General features: G+C 36.8%; 1 protein-coding gene across 2 annotated transcripts in view; it reads left to right on the top strand.

Moving 5' to 3' along the window:
* POLR2B (RNA polymerase II subunit B) overlaps nucleotides 1-18,889 on the top strand; it is a 45,632-nt gene that overhangs the window by 1,815 nt on the left and 24,928 nt on the right. Inside the window, exons 2-10 of one of the 2 annotated variants that reach the window (XM_008140335.3) lie at nucleotides 1,460-1,532; nucleotides 5,858-6,008; nucleotides 8,733-8,845; nucleotides 8,967-9,186; nucleotides 10,218-10,376; nucleotides 13,197-13,361; nucleotides 16,452-16,648; nucleotides 16,819-16,938; nucleotides 17,938-18,124. In XM_008140335.3, the coding sequence (XP_008138557.1) occupies nucleotides 1,460-1,532; nucleotides 5,858-6,008; nucleotides 8,733-8,845; nucleotides 8,967-9,186; nucleotides 10,218-10,376; nucleotides 13,197-13,361; nucleotides 16,452-16,648; nucleotides 16,819-16,938; nucleotides 17,938-18,124 (1,385 nt within the window). Of the gene's footprint in view, nucleotides 1-1,459; nucleotides 1,533-5,857; nucleotides 6,009-8,732; nucleotides 8,846-8,966; nucleotides 9,187-10,217; nucleotides 10,377-13,196; nucleotides 13,362-16,451; nucleotides 16,649-16,818; nucleotides 16,939-17,937; nucleotides 18,125-18,889 lie in introns of those variants that run through there. The other variant, XM_054728796.1, reaches the window with a different exon arrangement.

Genomic DNA, 18,889 nt, shown 5'->3' with positions numbered 1-18,889 from the left:
GCCCTATTCAAATTATAATTGCTGTATAATTACCCCAACATTTGGCTGTCTAAAAATTAATATGTTTATGGATTTAAGTGGTCAGGAATTTGGGTAGAACATAGTAGTAATGACTTGTCTGCTCCATGTCAGTAGTTGGCCTGGGAAGATTCAAAGGCTGGGTGTTGACTGCTGGGGGCTGGATGATCTGGAGTGTTTACTCACGTGTCTGGCACTTAGCTTAGAAGGACTCAAGGACTTGAATTGCTGACTGGAGTATCTATAAGTAGCTCTCCATATGATTTGGGCTTACTCACAGTACACAGTTTTAGAGTACTAGGACTTCTTAATGGCAATTCAGGGCTCCAGAAGAAAGTGTTTCAACAAACAAGGCGGAACAACACTGCCTTTCTGACCTAGTTTCTAAAGTCACATAACATCGCTTTAGCTGCACTGTTTTAGTTTTGGGAGAGTAAAAAAACCTGCCCAGATTCAAAGGAAGGAAACATAGCTGGTGTGGCTTGGTGGTTGAGTGTTGACCTATGAACTAGGAGGTCACTGTTCAATTCCCCATTGGGGCACATGCCTGGATTGTGGGCTTGATACCCAGTAGGGGATGTGCATGAGGCGGCCGATCAGTGATTCTCTCACATTGATGTTACTATCTTTCCCTTCCTCTCTCTTCCTCTCTGAAATCAATAAATAAACAAACATATATATATATATATATATATAAAGGGAAGGAAATATAGACCCCTATATCTTGTAAAAAAGCTTGTGAAATGGAAAATACAATTGTGGCCATCTTTGGAAAATACAGTTCATATATGAAATGTTTCTGTAATGGACCACCCCACCTTAAGGTATTGCTCAACTATTGGAACTGTTTTCTGTCTCTACACCTTAATCTTTGACCCCAGCCTCTGAGGACTATGAGCTTGCTCCTAGTTACCTGCATAGATTCTGTTAATGAATAGAATAAGAAGATGAGAAACTTACAGATTCACACACTTAAGCTGAACCTTTGTAATGAGGCCTCTTTGTATATTGGGTGAATACCTGTGTGTTGTACACCTATGTGTACATAGATATTTACCCATGTGTGTTATTTCATTACAATTTTATTAATGTAATTGAAATTTTAGAAGAGTGAGGTAAAAGGGTTGCTTTTTAAAAAAATATGTTTTTCATTGATATCAGAGAGGAAGGGAGAGAGAGAGAAACATCATTGATAAGAGAGAATCATTGATTGGTTGCCTCCTGTGTGCCCCACACTGGGGATTGAGCCCGAAATTTGGACATGTGCCCTGACTGGGAATCAAACCGTAACCTCCTGGTTCATAGGTCGACACTCAACCACTGAGCCACACTGGCTGGACAAAAGTATTGCTTTTTATTTAGCAGATTGTTACCTTTGGAGCAAGATGTTAATTAGTAACATTTTTATTCCAGATGAGTACAATATTTTTTTTTCTTGCAGATATGCAATATGATGAGGATGATGATGAAATCACCCCAGATTTGTGGCAAGAAGCATGCTGGATTGTAATCAGGTAATTTAAGGCTTAACTGAATAAGCTTAAAAGGCACTATAACCTATAAAAGGATTTCCTGCTTATTCGCTTCTTGAAAACTAGATGTTCTGTATCAGTGTGCTCCATGAGAGCCAGTTTCTTATTTTGTTTATTTATATTTAACTTTAAGTATTTTGGGCTTATAGAAAGGTTACACAATGAATTCATGTATATACTTCACCTAAATGTTAACCTTATACTATATTTTCTTTGCCTTTTTTTGACTCTCAATATTTTTTTCTGAAACATTTGATAGTAAGTTGCAGACATAGGAACATCCTTTTACATAAATCATCAAAATCAGGAAATTAGTATTAATGTAATAATTTTATTTAATCTGCAACTAGCAATAGTTGTTGCACTAACATTGTTTATAGCAAAATAATTTTTTTTTCTGATTCTGGATCTAACCTAGGATAACATATTGTGTTTTTCATGATTTATTCTTTTATCTCCTATAATCTAAAACAGTTCCTCAGTCTTCCTCGTTTTTTGTTTTTTTTTGACCTTGACATTTTTGAGAAATACAGGACAGTTATTTCCCATTTATTTACTTATTCATTCATTCATTTAAATATGTTTTTATTGATTTTAGAGGAAGGGAGAAGGGAGAGAGAGATAGAAACATCAATGATGAGAGAGAATCATTGATCAACTGCCTCCTGCACACCTCCCACTGGGCATTGAGCTTACAACCAGGGCATGTGCCCTGATCGGGAATTGAACCGTGACCTCCTGGTTCATGGGTTGACGCTCAAACACTGAACCGCACTGGCTGGGCCTGGCCAGTTACTTTTTAGAATGCCCCTTAGTTTGAGATTTGTGTGATTACTTTTGTCAGCAGTGAGGCTCTCCTCTGGAAGTACTATCTTCGGAGCACATGATACCTATTTGTTTAATTATTGGTGATATTAATTTTATTTCTTTGTTTTTTCTTTATTTTTTTATTTATTTAAATATATTTTATTGATTTTTTACAGAGAGGAAGAGAGGGATAGAGAGTTAGAAACATCAATGAGAGAGAAACATTAATCAGCTGCCTCTTGCACACCCCCTATTGGGGATGTGCCCGCAACCAAGGTACATGCCCTTTTTTTAAAAATATATTTTATTGATTTTCTACAGAGAGGAAAGGAGAGGGACAGAGAGCTAGAAACATCGATGAGAGAGAAACATCGACCAGCTGCCTCTTGCACACCCCTTACCGGGTATGTGCCCGCAACCAATGTACATGCCCTTGACCGGAATCGAACCTGGGACCTTTCAGTCCACAGACCGACGCTCTATCCACTGAGCCAAACCGGTTTCAGCGGTACATGCCCTTGACCGGAATCGAACCTGTGACCCTTGAGTCCGAAGGCCGACGCTCTATCCATTCAGCCAAACTGGTTTCGGCAGTTTTTTCTTTATTTTAAATGGATACATTTACAATAGATTGTATTTCAACCCAAATTCCCCTGATTTAAGTGTAATTAAAATGTAATGAAACTCGGGAAGAAACCTTAACTATAGATAAGAAACCTAACTTTAAAAAATATATATATCTTTGTTGATTTCAGAAAGGAAGGGAGAGGGAGAGAGAGATAGAAACATCAATGATGAGAGAGAATCATTGATTGGCTGCCTCCTGCACATCCCACACTAGGGATTAAGCCCACCACCTGGGCATGTGCCTTGACTGGGAATCGAATCAGTGACTTCCTGGTTCACAGGTCGATGCTCAACCATTGAGCCACAATGTCCAGGCAAGAAAACAAAATTTTAAGTAATAAGGTAACATCCTGCTATGTTAGGATGTAAAATGCTGCAACTCTGCTGTCATCAGACTGACAGTTGCTTTGTATGAGTAACATGATGATGTCTCTTTGATCCCTACCTGCTCCAGGATGCACATCTCTTGGTTGACACTTTCTCCCTTTTCAAAGAACACAGGCTTCTGACATTCTGCCAGTTGTATTTGGAATATAACTGAACCTTTTTTCAACATTGCTTGTTAAAAATATTTTGAATTTTTGAGATGTCAGTATATATTTTTCCTATTAAACAGAGGCTATAAATAATTTGTATTGAGACATTAGGATTTTCTATAATATTTGGATATTAAACACCAAGAGTCCTTCTACTAGGAAACAAAAACCAGGTAGATATTCTGTGGGATATGCCTATATTCAAAGAATATTTTGGTTTTAATTGAAAAAGAATTGTTTTCAACATATATGGTAGATTGCTCAAGGATAAAACACTATTGTGAATAGTCACCGCATTTAATATTTGTTACAAAATAAATGATTTGATTTTTACATTTTTTAAAGCATAGTTTATTTTTATTATTTATTTTCGTGTTTTTTTTAAATTTTTATTTTAAAAAAATATATTTTATTGATTTTTTACAGAGAGGAAGGGAGAGGGATAGAGAGTTAGAAACATCGATGAGAGAGAAATATCGATCAGCTGCCTCCTGCACACCTCCTACTGGGGATGTGCCTGCAACCAAGGTACATGCCCTTGACCGGAATTGAACCTGGGACCCTTCAGTCCCCAGGCCAACGCTCTATCCACTGAGTCAAACCAGTTAGGTTATTATTTATTTTTTAAATCCTCACCTGAGGATATTTTTCTATTGAATTTTAGAGAGTGGGAGAGGGAAAGACAGAGAAACATTCATGTGAGAGAAATACATTGATTGGTTGCCTCCTGCACAAGCCCTGACCAGGGCCCAGGCCGGGGAGGAGCCTGCAACCAAGGTACATGCCCTTGATTGGAATCGAACCTGGGACTCTTTGGTCCGAAGGCTGACATTCTATCCACTGAGCCAAACCAGCTAGGGCAATAGATTATTGATTTTTAGAGAGGGGGAGAGAAACATTGATGTGAGAGCACAACATCAATAGGCTGCCTCCTGCATGTCCCCTATAGGGGATAGAGCCTGAAATCAGGGCATGTGCCCTTGACCAGGAATCGAATCCACAACCCTACTGTGTGAGGGCCGATGCTCTACCACTGAGCAACACCAGCCAGGGCTCCTGTAGCCATTCTTAATGCTGTACCTTATACAAGCATTGTGTACTGTGTTACCTACCAGAGGATCAAACTTCTAATATTGCTGGCTGTAGTTGATTGAATAAGGGTGGGACCTTGGCCCAATGCCAATCTCTAGGCATGCCAGTGATCTGTGAGTTGACCTGATGATGCCAAATGGGTGACTGGTGATTAGTTGGGCTATTCATATTGTATCAGAAAATTGATGTGAGTATGGGGAAGTCATTAGGTACTAGGGAGAGAGGAGCAGAAGTAAGGGGGATCACAGATATAAGATGCAGGGCTCACAAGGTAGAGGAGTTGAGATGTGGCGGTGCTGATGGGGCAGCTCCTGTTGCTATGGGGTGATGATCTCAGAGCTCTTGTAGTCTCACTAAAGTCTCACCATGCAGCTGTTCTTGGGTGATGGTGAGGAGTGAGATTCCTCTTGCACTTGTATCTACTTATTTCTTTTTATATATCTCTTTCCCCGTCCCTCACATGAACAAGTATCTATTCCTTATAAACAATGTCTGCTCTTTTGGATTCTCCATCCTTCTTTAGGGCTTGACTGTGTGATTTCTGTATCTACACTACTAGCACTGATCTCTTACCCATGCTCCATCTTTTAATATTCATTCATTTGCTGAGTATTTTCACTTGAATGACTTACTGTCATCTCACCTTTAACATACTCAAAATAGAACTAATAATCTTTAACCTGAAATGGAAATGCTTAATACATTACATATTTTAGTCATTGCTATCTTCCCTCTTATTCAAATTAGAGTTCTTATTTTTATCTTTGACTGGATTTTTTTTAGTTTTTGTCCTGACATTTTTTTGAAGAAATATTTCCAAGAGTTTGGATGAAATTTATCTATAAAGGACATTTGTAAATTAGTGCTCTCTTACTTTTTATTATAATTCTTATGTTGTGCTTTTTTTCTCTTTCTTTTAATCTTTATTGTTGAAAGTATTACATAGGTCTTCCTTTTCCCCTCGTTAATCTCTTCCAGCCCTCTCCCATCCTCCCCTTACGTTGTGCTTTAATTATTTTACTCATATGTATAAGTCTTATTTCCACAAACTTAAGTTATACAAAGACAATATTCATAGTTTTACCTCTTTTTTGGATACTTCATAGTATCTTGTGTAGTGATGGGCATATAGTGGTTGGTATTTAATAACTGTTCGTTGAATTTAATATAATGAAAATGGGGAAATATATTAGAAAACATCACTCACTGTGTTGTAACTAATTATGAACTCAAATATTTTCCTAGTTCCTATTTTGATGAGAAAGGCTTGGTCAGACAACAGCTGGATTCTTTTGATGAGTTTATTCAGATGTCTGTTCAAAGAATTGTGGAAGATGCTCCACCTATAGACCTACAAGCTGAAGCTCAGCATGCTAGTGGAGAAGTTGAAGAACCGGTAAGATAATTATTCTAATAAAGTAACGTAAGTAAAGGAAGACTATTGATATGAAATTTCAGTTCTCTCACCTGCCTTGAAGGCTAAAAAAAAGTTAGTTGGTGTTTTTAGCAGAGTACTTATAGCATCTTCAATCAGCTCCTGATTTATTCTTCTAAGTGGAGAGATGCATTTTTGTAATTATAGTTGACCCTTGAACAACATGGATTTGAACTGCATGGGTCAATGAAATACATGGGTTTCTTTCATTCTTGTACACAAACAATGTAAACTTACAGTATTGGTAAATACAGTGCAGTACTCTAAATGTATTTTCTCTTCCTTAACATTTTCTTTTTCCTAGCTTATTTTATTGTAAGAATATTGTGTTATTGGTAATGCTTCCAGTCAACAGTAGACTATTAGTAGTTAAGTTTTGGGGAGTCAAAAGTTATAAGCGTATTTTTAACTGCATGGAGTGGGGTGTGGGTGTTCAAGGGTCAACTAGAATCCAAAACCCCAATCTTTATCAGATAGTAGGTATTTGATAGTTGGGAAAAGGGAATTCAGAAATAAGATAAAGCAAGGCAGAAATAGTCATATTTCTTCAGAAAAACCCACTTTTTTTCTTTCACAATATAAGAAATCATTAAAGAAAAATGTATTTGAAGGACTTTTTCTCTTGATTATTTGTTGAATGAAATGCATTATAATAGTATAAGAAATTATAAAGGAAAATCACTTAAACATATTAGCTATTTTATTTTTTCTAAGTTCCTTAGTCTTTGTTGACACGTGCATATTTTTAGTATTGTTAAAATCATAGCAAAGATGTAATTTTAATACTCTGGTTTTACATGAATGATTGTAAGGAAGTATATAATCTAAAATAATGACTAGTATTTCAGCGATAGAGAGGCAGTGTGAAAGGCCTCGAGATACAGGTCAAACTGAGAAACAAAGTGAGACAGGGAGAGCCTCAGATACAGAGGTACACTGAGGGAGAGGTTATTATTTTTAGTCTTTTCTGTAGTTAGCTCCTAGGAGCTGATACATTATTCTCATTCTAGTTGGAGATACTGTAAAGACGTGCTGTTAAGAACAAAAATAATAGGCTCTTCAGTCAGTGTGCTGGAAAAATAAGCATAAAATGCCTTTTTTATACTTAAGACATTTTTCTTTATTTTTAAAATATATTTTATTGATTTCAGAGAAGAAGGGAGAGGGAGAGAGAGATAGAAACATCAATGATGAGAGAGAATCATTGATCAGCTGCCTCCTACATGCCCCACACCAGGGATTGAGCCCATAACCCAACCCGGGCATGTTCCCTGACTGGGAATCGAACTTCGACCTTCTGGTTCATAGGTCGACGCTCAACCACTGCTCAACCACTGAACCACGCTGGCCAGGCCATTTTTTCTTTATTGTCTTTGCAAAACAAGAGAGATAACAATGTAACATAGCATATTCAAAGTGCTAGTACCGTAAGTACTGTTGGAGGAAAAGATCTCTGAAGCTGGGGTATCAGAACTTGGTGGAAAAGATGGAGAGACTTAAGCAGACCATGAAGGGCAGGGTAGAATTTATCTTAGTAGAGAAAAGATACTTAGGCATTTCAGCAAGAAAATGCTTGATGTATTTGGTTTGGGTATGGCATGGGGACCACCACAGTCAGTGTATAATTTTTTTTTTTTTATCTGTTTTTTGATAGGTATTAGTGGAAAATAAGATGGAACCAGATGGTCCCAGGCTTTGGATGTCTTTGGGTGACATGGGGCATTGTTGAAATATTGTCAAGTAAAGTGTATATAGCATTATTTTAGAAAGATTACTTTGGAAATGATAGGAAGAGATTGGAGGCAGGTAAAAATCTTGGAATAGCCTAGGTTTAAAATAATAATGTCCTATATTAGGGTAATAGTGGAAATAAGGATACAGATACAGAGGTACACTGAGGGAGAGGTTCTCAGAGAAGAAGATGGATGGCTTTCCTTTGGTTCATTATCATCACTGGTTCTCTGCCCTTTACCTACTCCATTTTAGTAAACTTGAATGTCAATAATTTACCTTCAGTAGTTTGTTTAGTCCCATCTTCCCCTTCTCTGAGATTTGATTAGAGAGAAATTTATTATCCATTTATCTCTGGAAGTTCTCATGGATCTTGTTTTATTGGGGAGCAGGTATATCTTTAATTGAAAAACTTTTTTTTTTTTCTGCTCTGGACTGAGCTACAGTCAACTAGAGTTGGTAGTTCTGGTCTTTCATAGAATAATTAGAATTTTTTGGAAGTTTAATTTAAGAATTAAATGAGGTGCATTCTTTTTTCTGGTGTTCTGTTCATTAGAGGACAACTCTAATTGTATGAATTTAACTTTTCTTTTTTTTCTGGTAACTTTGTACTTCTGACGCTAAGGACAGGGCACATGAGACTATATATATCTTTAATACAAATACTTTTTTATTGTTTGATATAAACTTAGAGCACATGATATGTCCATAGTCTTTATTTACTTATGATATATTAAGTCTCGTTTTCTGCCTTAAGAAACCGATTAAGTATAAAATGGGACATCTTGGAATATGGATGTTGACTTTAGAGAGTCCCTGTATTAGTACAGTGGGTTAATTTTGTCAGTTTCTGGAGTCTTTTCTACTAAAAACGTTAATGTTGATTGAAAAAGAATCATTAAAACTTTTATGGAAAAAATTATTTATCCTCTGGTTTCTTTGGTTTTATTTCAGCCAAGATATTTGCTGAAGTTTGAACAGATTTATCTCTCCAAGCCTACCCACTGGGAAAGAGATGGCGCTCCTTCACCAATGATGCCAAATGAGGCCAGGTTACGAAATCTCACGTAAGACTGTTTTTCCAGCAACTGGTAGTGAAATACAATTCAGAAAATGTAATTTTAACTAGTTGAGAGTTTTAGCAAATACCCACTATTACTAAATTGTGTTCTACTTTTATTTTTGAAGGTATTCTGCTCCACTTTATGTTGATATAACAAAAACAGTCATTAAAGAAGGTGAAGAACAACTTCAGACTCAGCATCAGAAAACTTTTATAGGAAAAATTCCAATTATGTTGCGTTCAACTTATTGCCTGTTGAATGGCTTAACAGATCGTGATCTTTGTGAGTTAAATGAATGCCCCTTGGATCCTGGTGGCTATTTCATTATTAATGGATCAGAAAAGGTATTGTGGTATTAATTTTTAAAAAATTGATTTTAGAGAGAGAGAGGCAGTGAGGGAGGGAGGGATGGAGGGAGGGAGAGAGAAAGAAACATCGATTTGTTGTTCCAACAAATTCATTGGATGATTCTTGTATGTGTCCTGACTTGAGCAGGATTGAACCTGCAACTTTGGTGTATTGCAGTGATGGCGAACCAATGACATGCGTGTCAGCACTGACACGCGTAGCCATTTCTGATGACACGCGGCCGCTGAGGCGGCCGCATGCCGAGGATGAAACATTTGCTGCTCCTGAGGATGAAACATTGGCGAAATAATGTTTTTTCCTCAAAGTGACACACTACCCGAGTTATGCTCAGTTTTTTGGCGAAGTTTGACACACCAAGCTCAAAAGGCTGCCCATCACTGGTGTATTGGGATGATGCTCCAACCAATTGAGCTATCCGGCCAGGGCTAGTTGCATTATTTTAAAAAAATTTACAAAATGATGATTAAAATTTGAAAGTTGAAATTAAAAAGTAAACTTATATACAGAATAATCTGGAAGTGGTAGTTGAAATATTTAGGGTGGGTGACAGTTAAACTTAGGTAAACCAAATATTTGTTTTATTTAAAAAATACATTTTTATTGATTTCAGAGAGGGAGGAAGGGAGAGGGAGAGACAGAAACATCAATGATGAGAGAGAATCATTGATTGGATCTTTCCTGCACATGTCCTACTTGGGATTGAACCCACAAACCAGGCATGTACCCTGACCGGGAATCGAGCCCTGACCTCCTGGTTCATGGGTTGACGCTCAACCACTGAGCCACACTGGCCGGGCAAACCAAAATTTTATTTCGCTGTATTATATAATATTCCCTAAATTGTCTATTATTTGGGCTTGCACATTTCTATGACGCATTTATACAAAATGGAGTTTGTAAAGTTTAAGAATTGATGTTTTAGTGAGCCTATAAAATCAAATTAAATTAAGATACTGATTTCACCTTGTGGGTTTTATGGCTATAACTTTTTTTATTGTCTATATAGGTTCTAATTGCTCAAGAAAAAATGGCAACGAACACAGTCTATGTGTTTGCCAAAAAGGATTCTAAATATGCCTACACAGGAGAGTGTAGATCATGTCTGGAAAATTCTTCTCGACCCACCAGTACTATTTGGGTTAGCATGCTGGCAAGAGGAGGACAGGTAAGGACTGGGTTATGATGTTTGAGTTAATTCCTTTTTGTAGTTTATCAGACTGCATTTTTAGAAAGTTTTTCTTGAACATATTATCAGTGTTACATGATAGGCATTGTATTATTTACTTATTGCTCTGTAAGATTACTCCAATAGCAACATCTATCATTTCATAGTTTCTATAAGTCCAGACTCGGTGTGGCTTAGCTGGGTCCTCTAGTTGAACATCTCTCACAAGGCTGCAGTCATTGTGTTTTCCTGGACTGCAGTCATCTTCAGGGGCAGTCCTGTGGTTGGTGGCAGCATTCAGTTCACCATGGGCTTTTGAACTGAGAGTCTCAGTCCTTGCTGGCTTTTGGTTGGAAGCCTGTCTCAGTTTCTTGCCACATGGGTTCTCTCTATGCAGAAACTGACAACATGGCAGCTTGCTTCAGAGAGAGTAATTGAGAAGAGCCATAGAGTGTACAAACAAGGTGGAAATCACAGTCTTTTATAAAATAATCTTGGAAGCAATATCCTCTTTTTGTTGGATGCAAGTCAGTATCCTCAGCCTCGTACACAATGGGAGGGAATTGCACAGGTAATAATAGTAGTGGATGACAGTTAGGGTGGGTGACAGTTAAACTTAGGTAAACCAAATATTTGTTTTATTTAAAAAATACAACAATCGTCAGGCACTATCTTAGAAGCTGCCCATCATAGGCTTGTTACTTAAAATAATGTAATCTAATAATAGCATTTCTTGAATATTTGCTATGTCAATTATGTTATTTAGATTGCTTGATTTAGTCTTTACAACTATCTTGAAAAGTAGTTGTACTAGTAATTACCTCTATTTAATTTTATGTACATTTAAAAATATATTTTTATTGATTTCACAGATGAAGGGAGAGGGAGCGAGAGATAGAACATCAAGGATGAGAGAGAACCATTGATCGGCTGCCTCCTACATGCCCCCTACTGGGGATGAGCCCACAACCCGGGCATGTGACCTTTACTGAAATCGAACCTGGAATCCTTCAGTCCGCAGGCCGACACTCTATTTACTGAGCCAAACCGGCTGGGGCTCATGTGCATTTTTTTAAAAATTCTCTTTTTTTTTATTGTCTAAAGTTTTACATATGTTTCCTTTTTCCCTGATTGACACCCCCCCCCAGCCATTCCCACCTTGGGCAAGCCCCCACCACCCCAGTGTCTGTGTCCATTGGTTATGCTAATATGCAATGTGCATTTTTTATTAAAGTTTTTTTGAGTAAGTCATACATGCATGTTCAAATAGTTCAAGAAGCACAAGAAAGGATATACTATAAAAAGTAGTCTTTGACTCCCAGATCTCTTCCTCAGAGGTAGCTGCTTTTGATAATTTTTTATGAATCAGTTCAGAAACGGTCTTAATGCAAAAAATACAAGTGGGAGCATACCACATACACTTTGCTGTTATCTTACAAAGATAAACAACTTGAAGATTAGAGAGTTTTAACTGCCTGAAGTTAAATAGAATGTGTTAATTGAAAAGGTTTTTATTAAATGGTGGTGGAATGGGGCCCAAAAAAGATCCCCAAGTGGTTGTGATATGCATTTATTTTCAAGAAGCATTGGCCTTGGTTATGGAGGGCAAAGATAAACGCAAACATATTAGAGTGGATATCATGTTAGCTATGGGCAAAATGAACTAATTAGAGGCAGAGAAAGGAAAATCATCTGGATTTAGTGACAGGTTTGCTATAGTATGAGGATGGATTACTTAAGATTTTATGATTTCTATCCTGAGGTTCTGGATAGAAATCATAACTTTCAAGAATTTATTTTTAGAGAGACTTTATTAAGTTCATTTTTAGACAAAATATATTTTGGGGTTGGGGTGCATGATGTAGGCATTACTTCTTAATGTTTTGAAAAAAATCTATAATGAAACAAATAATGGACTAAATGGAATAATTGATAGAATCAGCCAAATAGTAGTTGGAGATATGAGGGTTGAGGGTACAAGAAAAAGATCAAGATGAAGATTTGGGTATCATTTATGAAGAATTGTTAACTGGACACCCATGAGATGGGATAAGGTTTCTAAGGAAGGAGGCCTGAAGTAGGAAGACAACAGAAACTGTTATTAGAGGGATATGATAATGTAGGGTTTTGAGGCCAAGGGAGGTTTGAATTTGATATTGAAGGAAAGAAATATGATTAAAATTGAGAAGCCACATGGTTGTATACCAGTGTAGGCTAGTAACTTTTATTTCATTACTGTGTGTGTGTGTGTGTGTGTGCAATTAAAGTGAGAAAGAAATTGGAAAAAATGAAGCTTGTGAAAGAGGCTGTTTATTCAACCAAGAAAATACCACACAGACCAGCTCTGAGCTAATACTTCTTTCTCATTCTGTGCTTAGCTTTTTCAACATTTGTCTGTCCATATTCTCTCTCTCTCCCTCTCTTTTTTTCATATTCTCTCTTTTTGAGCCCTTCTCTATTTCTTCCAGATATGTTTTGTTTTTATTGGTTTTCTTGGTGGATGGAGAGGGTGAGGGGTCAATGTTCATGTTCTCTTGCAGCCAAAAGTCATTTCCAGATACAGTATTGGGTAATTCTGATAAAATCTTGGCAGGCCGATAGTAGAGAATGGAAGTTTTTTCAGGTCTAAATGACCAGCCTGTCCATAAAATTAGTAAATCTGTTGCAGTGGCTTTGAAAAGCAGCCATTCCTTAGAGTATAAGAAGCATGCTTCTTTTGAAATACATACAGTGATGAGCATATATGTAAAATGGTTCTCACTGATACTTTTCTATGGCTGTGATCTCTGTACACTCATACACTAATGTTATTTTTTCTAGGGTGCAAAAAAGAGTGCTATTGGTCAGCGCATTGTGGCAACTCTACCATATATCAAGCAAGAAGTTCCCATTATTATTGTGTTCAGAGCATTAGGTTTTGTGTCTGACAGAGATATTTTAGAGCATATTATTTATGATTTTGAAGATCCAGAGATGATGGAAATGGTAATGTATAAGCAAAATATATTCATAGTGTTTTATAAGAGGTTTAAAGTTACTGACTGTTGCTAATCTTTTTTTTAAAATTCTCACCCAAGAGAGATAGTACGGGAGAGTGAGAAACACCCTTGTGACAGTGAAACATTGATTGGTTGCCTCCTGCATGCCGACCAGGGATGGAACCTGAGACCTTTTGGTGTACAGGATGACTCTCCAACCAACTGAGCCACATTGGCCAGGGCTGTTGCTAATCTTAAAACAAGTAGAAAGCCACTCTGAAGAGCAGTTTACTTGTCACAAATCTCATGCTATTTACTGTTACATTTTCACTTTTTATTTTGAAGTAATTTCACACTTACAGAAAGTTGCAAAGAACTCCTATATACTCTTCACCCAGATTCACCAGTTGTTACCTTTGGCACATTTGCTTTAGCATTCTCTTTATATACATACTAGAGGCCCGGTGCATGAAATTCGTGCATGGTGTGTGTGTGTGTGTGTGTGTGTGTGTGTGTGTGTGTGTGTGTCCCTCAGCCCAGCCTGCACCCTCTCCAATCTGGGACTCCTCGAGGGATGTCCGACTGCTCATTTAACGGGAAGTCGGACATCCCTCTCACAATCCAGGACTGCTGGCTCCCAACTGCTCGTCTGCCTGCCTGCCTGCCTTATTGCCCCTAACTGCTTCTGCCTGCCAGCCTGATCACCCCCTAACCACTCCCCTGCTAGCCTGATCGACACCTAACTGTCCCCTGCTGGCCCGATTGCCCCTAACTGCCCTCCCCTGCCAGCCTGGTCGCCCCTAACTGCCCTCCCCTGCCGGCCTGGTCGCCCCTAACTGTCCTCCCCTGCAGGCCTGGTCACCCCTAACTGCTCTCCCTTGCAGGCCTGGGTCTCCCCCAACTATCCTCCCCTGCCGGCTCGGTTGCCCCTAACTGCCCTCCCCTGCTGGTGTGGTCGCCCCGAACTGCCCTCCCCTGCCAGCCTGGTCACCCCTAATTGCCCTCCCCTGCTGGCCTGATCGCCCACAACTGCCCTCCCCTGCTGGCCATCTTGTGGCAGCCATCTTGTGTGTTGGAGTGATGGTCAGTTTGCATATTGCCTCTTTATTATATAGGATTTATGTGTATATATATATGTATATACGTGTGTGTGTATTTATATTATTTTTTTCTAGAACATACCAGAGTTATTTCATGGATCATGCTCTTTTACACCTAAATGCTTCAGTGTATATTTTCTGAGAACCAGGACATTCACTTACATGATCAAAGTACAATTATTAAACCAGGACATTTAACATAGGTACAGTTCTAGTAACCCACAGACCTTTTTCAGGTTTTTGCCAGTTCTGATAATTTTCTTAATGGCATTTTATTTTCTGGTTCAGAATTCAATACAGGATCATATACTCCATGTTGTTTTTATGTCTCCTCGTCTTTTTCTTCAGTGTTTTATAACATTGAAATTTTTGGTGATGATAGGCCATTTATTTTGTAGAATTTCCCTCAGTTTTTCTCCTTCTGTTTTTTGATATTTCCTCCTGATTCGATTCAATTTATGCATTTTTTGGCAGGAAAAATACAGAAATAATATTGTGTGCTTCCCAGGACATTGCATCAGGAGTCACATGATGTCCTTTTGTCCCATTATTTGGAATGTTAACTCTGCAGTGTGGTGTCTGTTAGGTTCCTCTACTGTAAAGTTACAATTTTTGTGGGAAGGTTTTTTTGAATCTAGATAAAGATTAATTTCCTTATCAGTCTTTCCCATTAATGATCTTTGTCTCAATAAATAGTTGATGGTCTTAAAGTTGTCCTGAATTGTTCAGAGACTTTAAAACTACAGAGAAATAAGGTAAAATACAGGCTAAGCATTGGTCACAAAGTTAGAAAGTGGAGTAGGATTACATTGTAATTATTAGAGTATTTATTTATTGATAAGTTACATGAGAAAAATGAGTTCTGGTTATATTTTACTTTAAGCTTTCACCAATAGTATGCTTTAAATTTTATTTTATTATTTTATTTATTTGTTTATGTTAATCTTTATTCGAGGATATTCTTTTTTTTTTTTAAGAGACTGAAGGGAAGGGAAAGGGAAGGGGGCGGGAGAGACATCAATTGCATGCATCCCGACTGGGGCCCAAGATAGAACCTGCAACCCACACTCTAACCACTGAGAACCACTGGCCAGGGCTGCTTTTTAAAAATTTAAATACTTAATGTGTAAGTTTTTAAGTATTTAAAAGAAAAGATAATACATGTTATCTTTTATCCAAAAAGCATTCCAAATGATTCGAACTGGATTAAGACAGTATTCAAACTGGAATTTTCTTAGTAAAGTGAAAGACCTGATTTGCTTTATGTATATTGTCTTTTTGAAAAAACTGTTTGTTCATATAGCTCCTATGAAGCTTAAGTCAAATTTACAAGTCTGTGAGTCAAACATTCACTGTGCAAAAGTGTTTAATTTCTTCTTCTGAAAATACATTATTATTATTATACCTTTTTCCAAATCCATATTAACCTTAAAACAATTTCATAACAATGACAATTTCCTTTAAAAAGATCATTTTTCTTTACCATACTGTGGCCTTACTTTGACTGGTTTACCTGACCTTTTTCTGATCTTTGATTCTGTAATTGGAATTTGGATGCTTAAACTAGTGAATCAGTGATAATTAGACATAGGAAGTCAAAGGCGGGAAAGGCATGTCAGTATATGTGATAGGATTTAAAATGTATTTACAGGGGTCAAAGTTATGAAATGTTACCCCCATTTCTCATGCTCATTGTTGTATAAAATTGGAACTTTAGAATGTTAGAAAAAGAGTGGAATTTAGATATTATTTTATCTAGCCTCTTTGTAGATGAGGAAACTTATTACATGGCTGCTCAGATACCAGAGGTTTGGAATGCAGGTCTCCATAGCAATGTGTCTTTAAAATATTATCTTTTACAAAAAACTGAGTGTTTTTATTTATAGGATAAAAACCTCTTAAACCAAGTTTTTTGTGTTTTTTTTTAAACAGACAGTTAACTTATTTTTAAGGTGAAAATATGAATTTTAAAGTAACTTATTTAAATGATCTGATAGGTTAAACCTTCTCTTGATGAAGCTTTTGTCATCCAAGAACAAAATGTTGCACTAAATTTCATTGGCTCAAGAGGGGCAAAGCCTGGTGTCACTAAAGAGAAAAGAATTAAATATGCAAAAGAAGTCTTACAGAAAGAAATGCTCCCTCACGTTGGTGTCAGTGATTTTTGTGAGACCAAAAAAGCTTATTTCTTGGGGTATGTTAACTTTCATTGTTTTAAGTTCTTTGCAAAATATGTATTTGAGATAAAGCTTTTCTTAAAGCCCAAAATGTCAAACATGATGTTTTCAATATATAAATTTTTAAAAAATCCCAAAACCATGTGTTTTCTTTTTCTCACCTTTGTTGTTGTTGTTGTTGTTAAAGGTATATGGTGCATAGGTTACTTCTAGCAGCTTTGGGTAGAAGAGAATTAGATGACAGAGATCACTATGGAAACAAAAGACTGGATCTTGCTGGACCACTACTTGCATTCTTATTTAGAGGGTAAGGAATTATAAGATGACATTATTAAAAGAGATTTCACTTTAGATTGGCATTGTACGTTGAAGTGCTGAACTATCTTGGCATTCATATTGGGTGCATGTGAAGTTAACTTACGTTCTCTTTGCCACTTGCCCAGATTTAATTTTGCTTCATGTCTAAGAATTTCAAGTTTGTGAGGACAATTTATTATAGTCCTTGCTTACATTTTCTCTATTCCTCTGGTAGTTTTGCAAGGCTTTTGAAAAAGCCGAATTACTGCTTTAACCTTTTGCACTCGGATGTCGAGTGTGACGGTTATCGAATGTATCAATAATTTGAAATATTAAAAAATCCAAATAAGTTGGTATGAAAAGAAAATCCAGCTTTTTAATTCTATTGCCACGCTTTGTAAAATCTGGGGTATTTAAAAAATTAAATCCCGAGTAGAATAAAGGAATCGAGAAAAAAGCAAGAGAGTGCAAAGGGTTAATTTTTGAAGGCTGATATTAGAACTTTCGTTACTCCTGTTTTGTATTTTATAAAAACACAAAGGCTGCAGGGAACTCTATCAAAATATTAGTAGTGGTTGTCTCACAGTATTGGAGTCATATGTGATTTGTATTTTTATTTTAAATGTTTTTATACTTGCCATAATGAACATATATTTTTATAATTAGAAACAAGTTATTTTAAAAATAAAATATGTAGACAGTTTAATAAAAAGATGTTAGCAATGTTTTATACATGTTCTGTTATTTAGTGTGTTGCAGATTAGTATTTTTCAAATTTATTTTTGTTATCATCCCACTAAAGAACCTCTTGACACTTTTCCCCCCAATTGCTCTCCCCATATATGCTTATGTTCTGTATGTACATCTGTGCTTTATACATAAAAGGAGTAATAACTCTTCTCTCTCTCTAGTCCAACCACTTTTGTCCCCTTATGGGCAATATTGTCCCTGTTGAGAATGTATGCTGTAGACCTTCACATGTTTAAAGCAGTACCATTTTATTTGGCAGCATGTTTAAGAATTTGCTTAAAGAAGTACGGATCTATGCACAGAAGTTTATTGATCGAGGAAAGGATTTTAACTTGGAGTTGGCAATTAAAACAAGGATTATATCTGATGGCCTAAAATACTCTTTAGCTACTGGAAACTGGGGTGACCAAAAGAAAGCTCATCAAGCCAGAGCTGGAGTATCTCAGGTAAAGATGTCGACTATGATTACAGGCCTGATTGCAAAATGTTATGGGACTAACAGATACTTTCATTCGTTAAATATAAATTATTTTGTTTATTTCCCCCCATTTGGTCAGATGTAAGAGCATTGGAGACTTTTGAATTATGAAAATGAAATTTTTCTTTTTTAAAAGCCTTTATTGTTAAAAGTATTACATATGTCCCCTTTTTCCCCCATTGACCCCTTCTAGTCCACCCCTATTCCCCCTGAAATTTTTCTTAAATTAGCTACTACTATTACTAATAGAGACTTAGAGTTTTGGCATGCATCAAAATAGTTAATAAAGTAGAGTAGCCATTTGGAAGGTGAGATAGACCACGTTAGTGAAATTTTTATGTCTTAAAAGCTTCATATTAGAAGTTGACAGAGGAAAATATAACACTGATTTCTAACACTGATTTCTTTGTTGGCTGGTCGTATGTACAGGGACTGCAATAGCTACTCTTAGATGGAATAATGGGGGAATGTTTCACAAGGCACTTTAATTTTTTCTATTTATTTTTCATAGAAGATTGAAAATCTATATGTATATGTCTAGCTTTATGGAACTTTTTCTTTTGGATCTTGGCCTCTGCCTTTTTTTTTTAAAACTAGCCTGTATCACCTGGTTAATTTGGCATTCAGACACCAACTTCAAGTGCTTGATTCCTAGAAACCCAGAGGCTCTGAGAAATAGCAAAGTTAAATTTCTAATTCCTTTTAATTTAGTAAGGATTTATTGAGTATACTT

Source organism: Eptesicus fuscus, chromosome 2, assembly GCF_027574615.1.
Source record: "Eptesicus fuscus isolate TK198812 chromosome 2, DD_ASM_mEF_20220401, whole genome shotgun sequence".
In the NCBI taxonomy this organism is placed as follows: Eukaryota; Metazoa; Chordata; class Mammalia; order Chiroptera; family Vespertilionidae; genus Eptesicus; species Eptesicus fuscus.
This window is presented reverse-complemented; position numbering and strand designations above follow the sequence as displayed.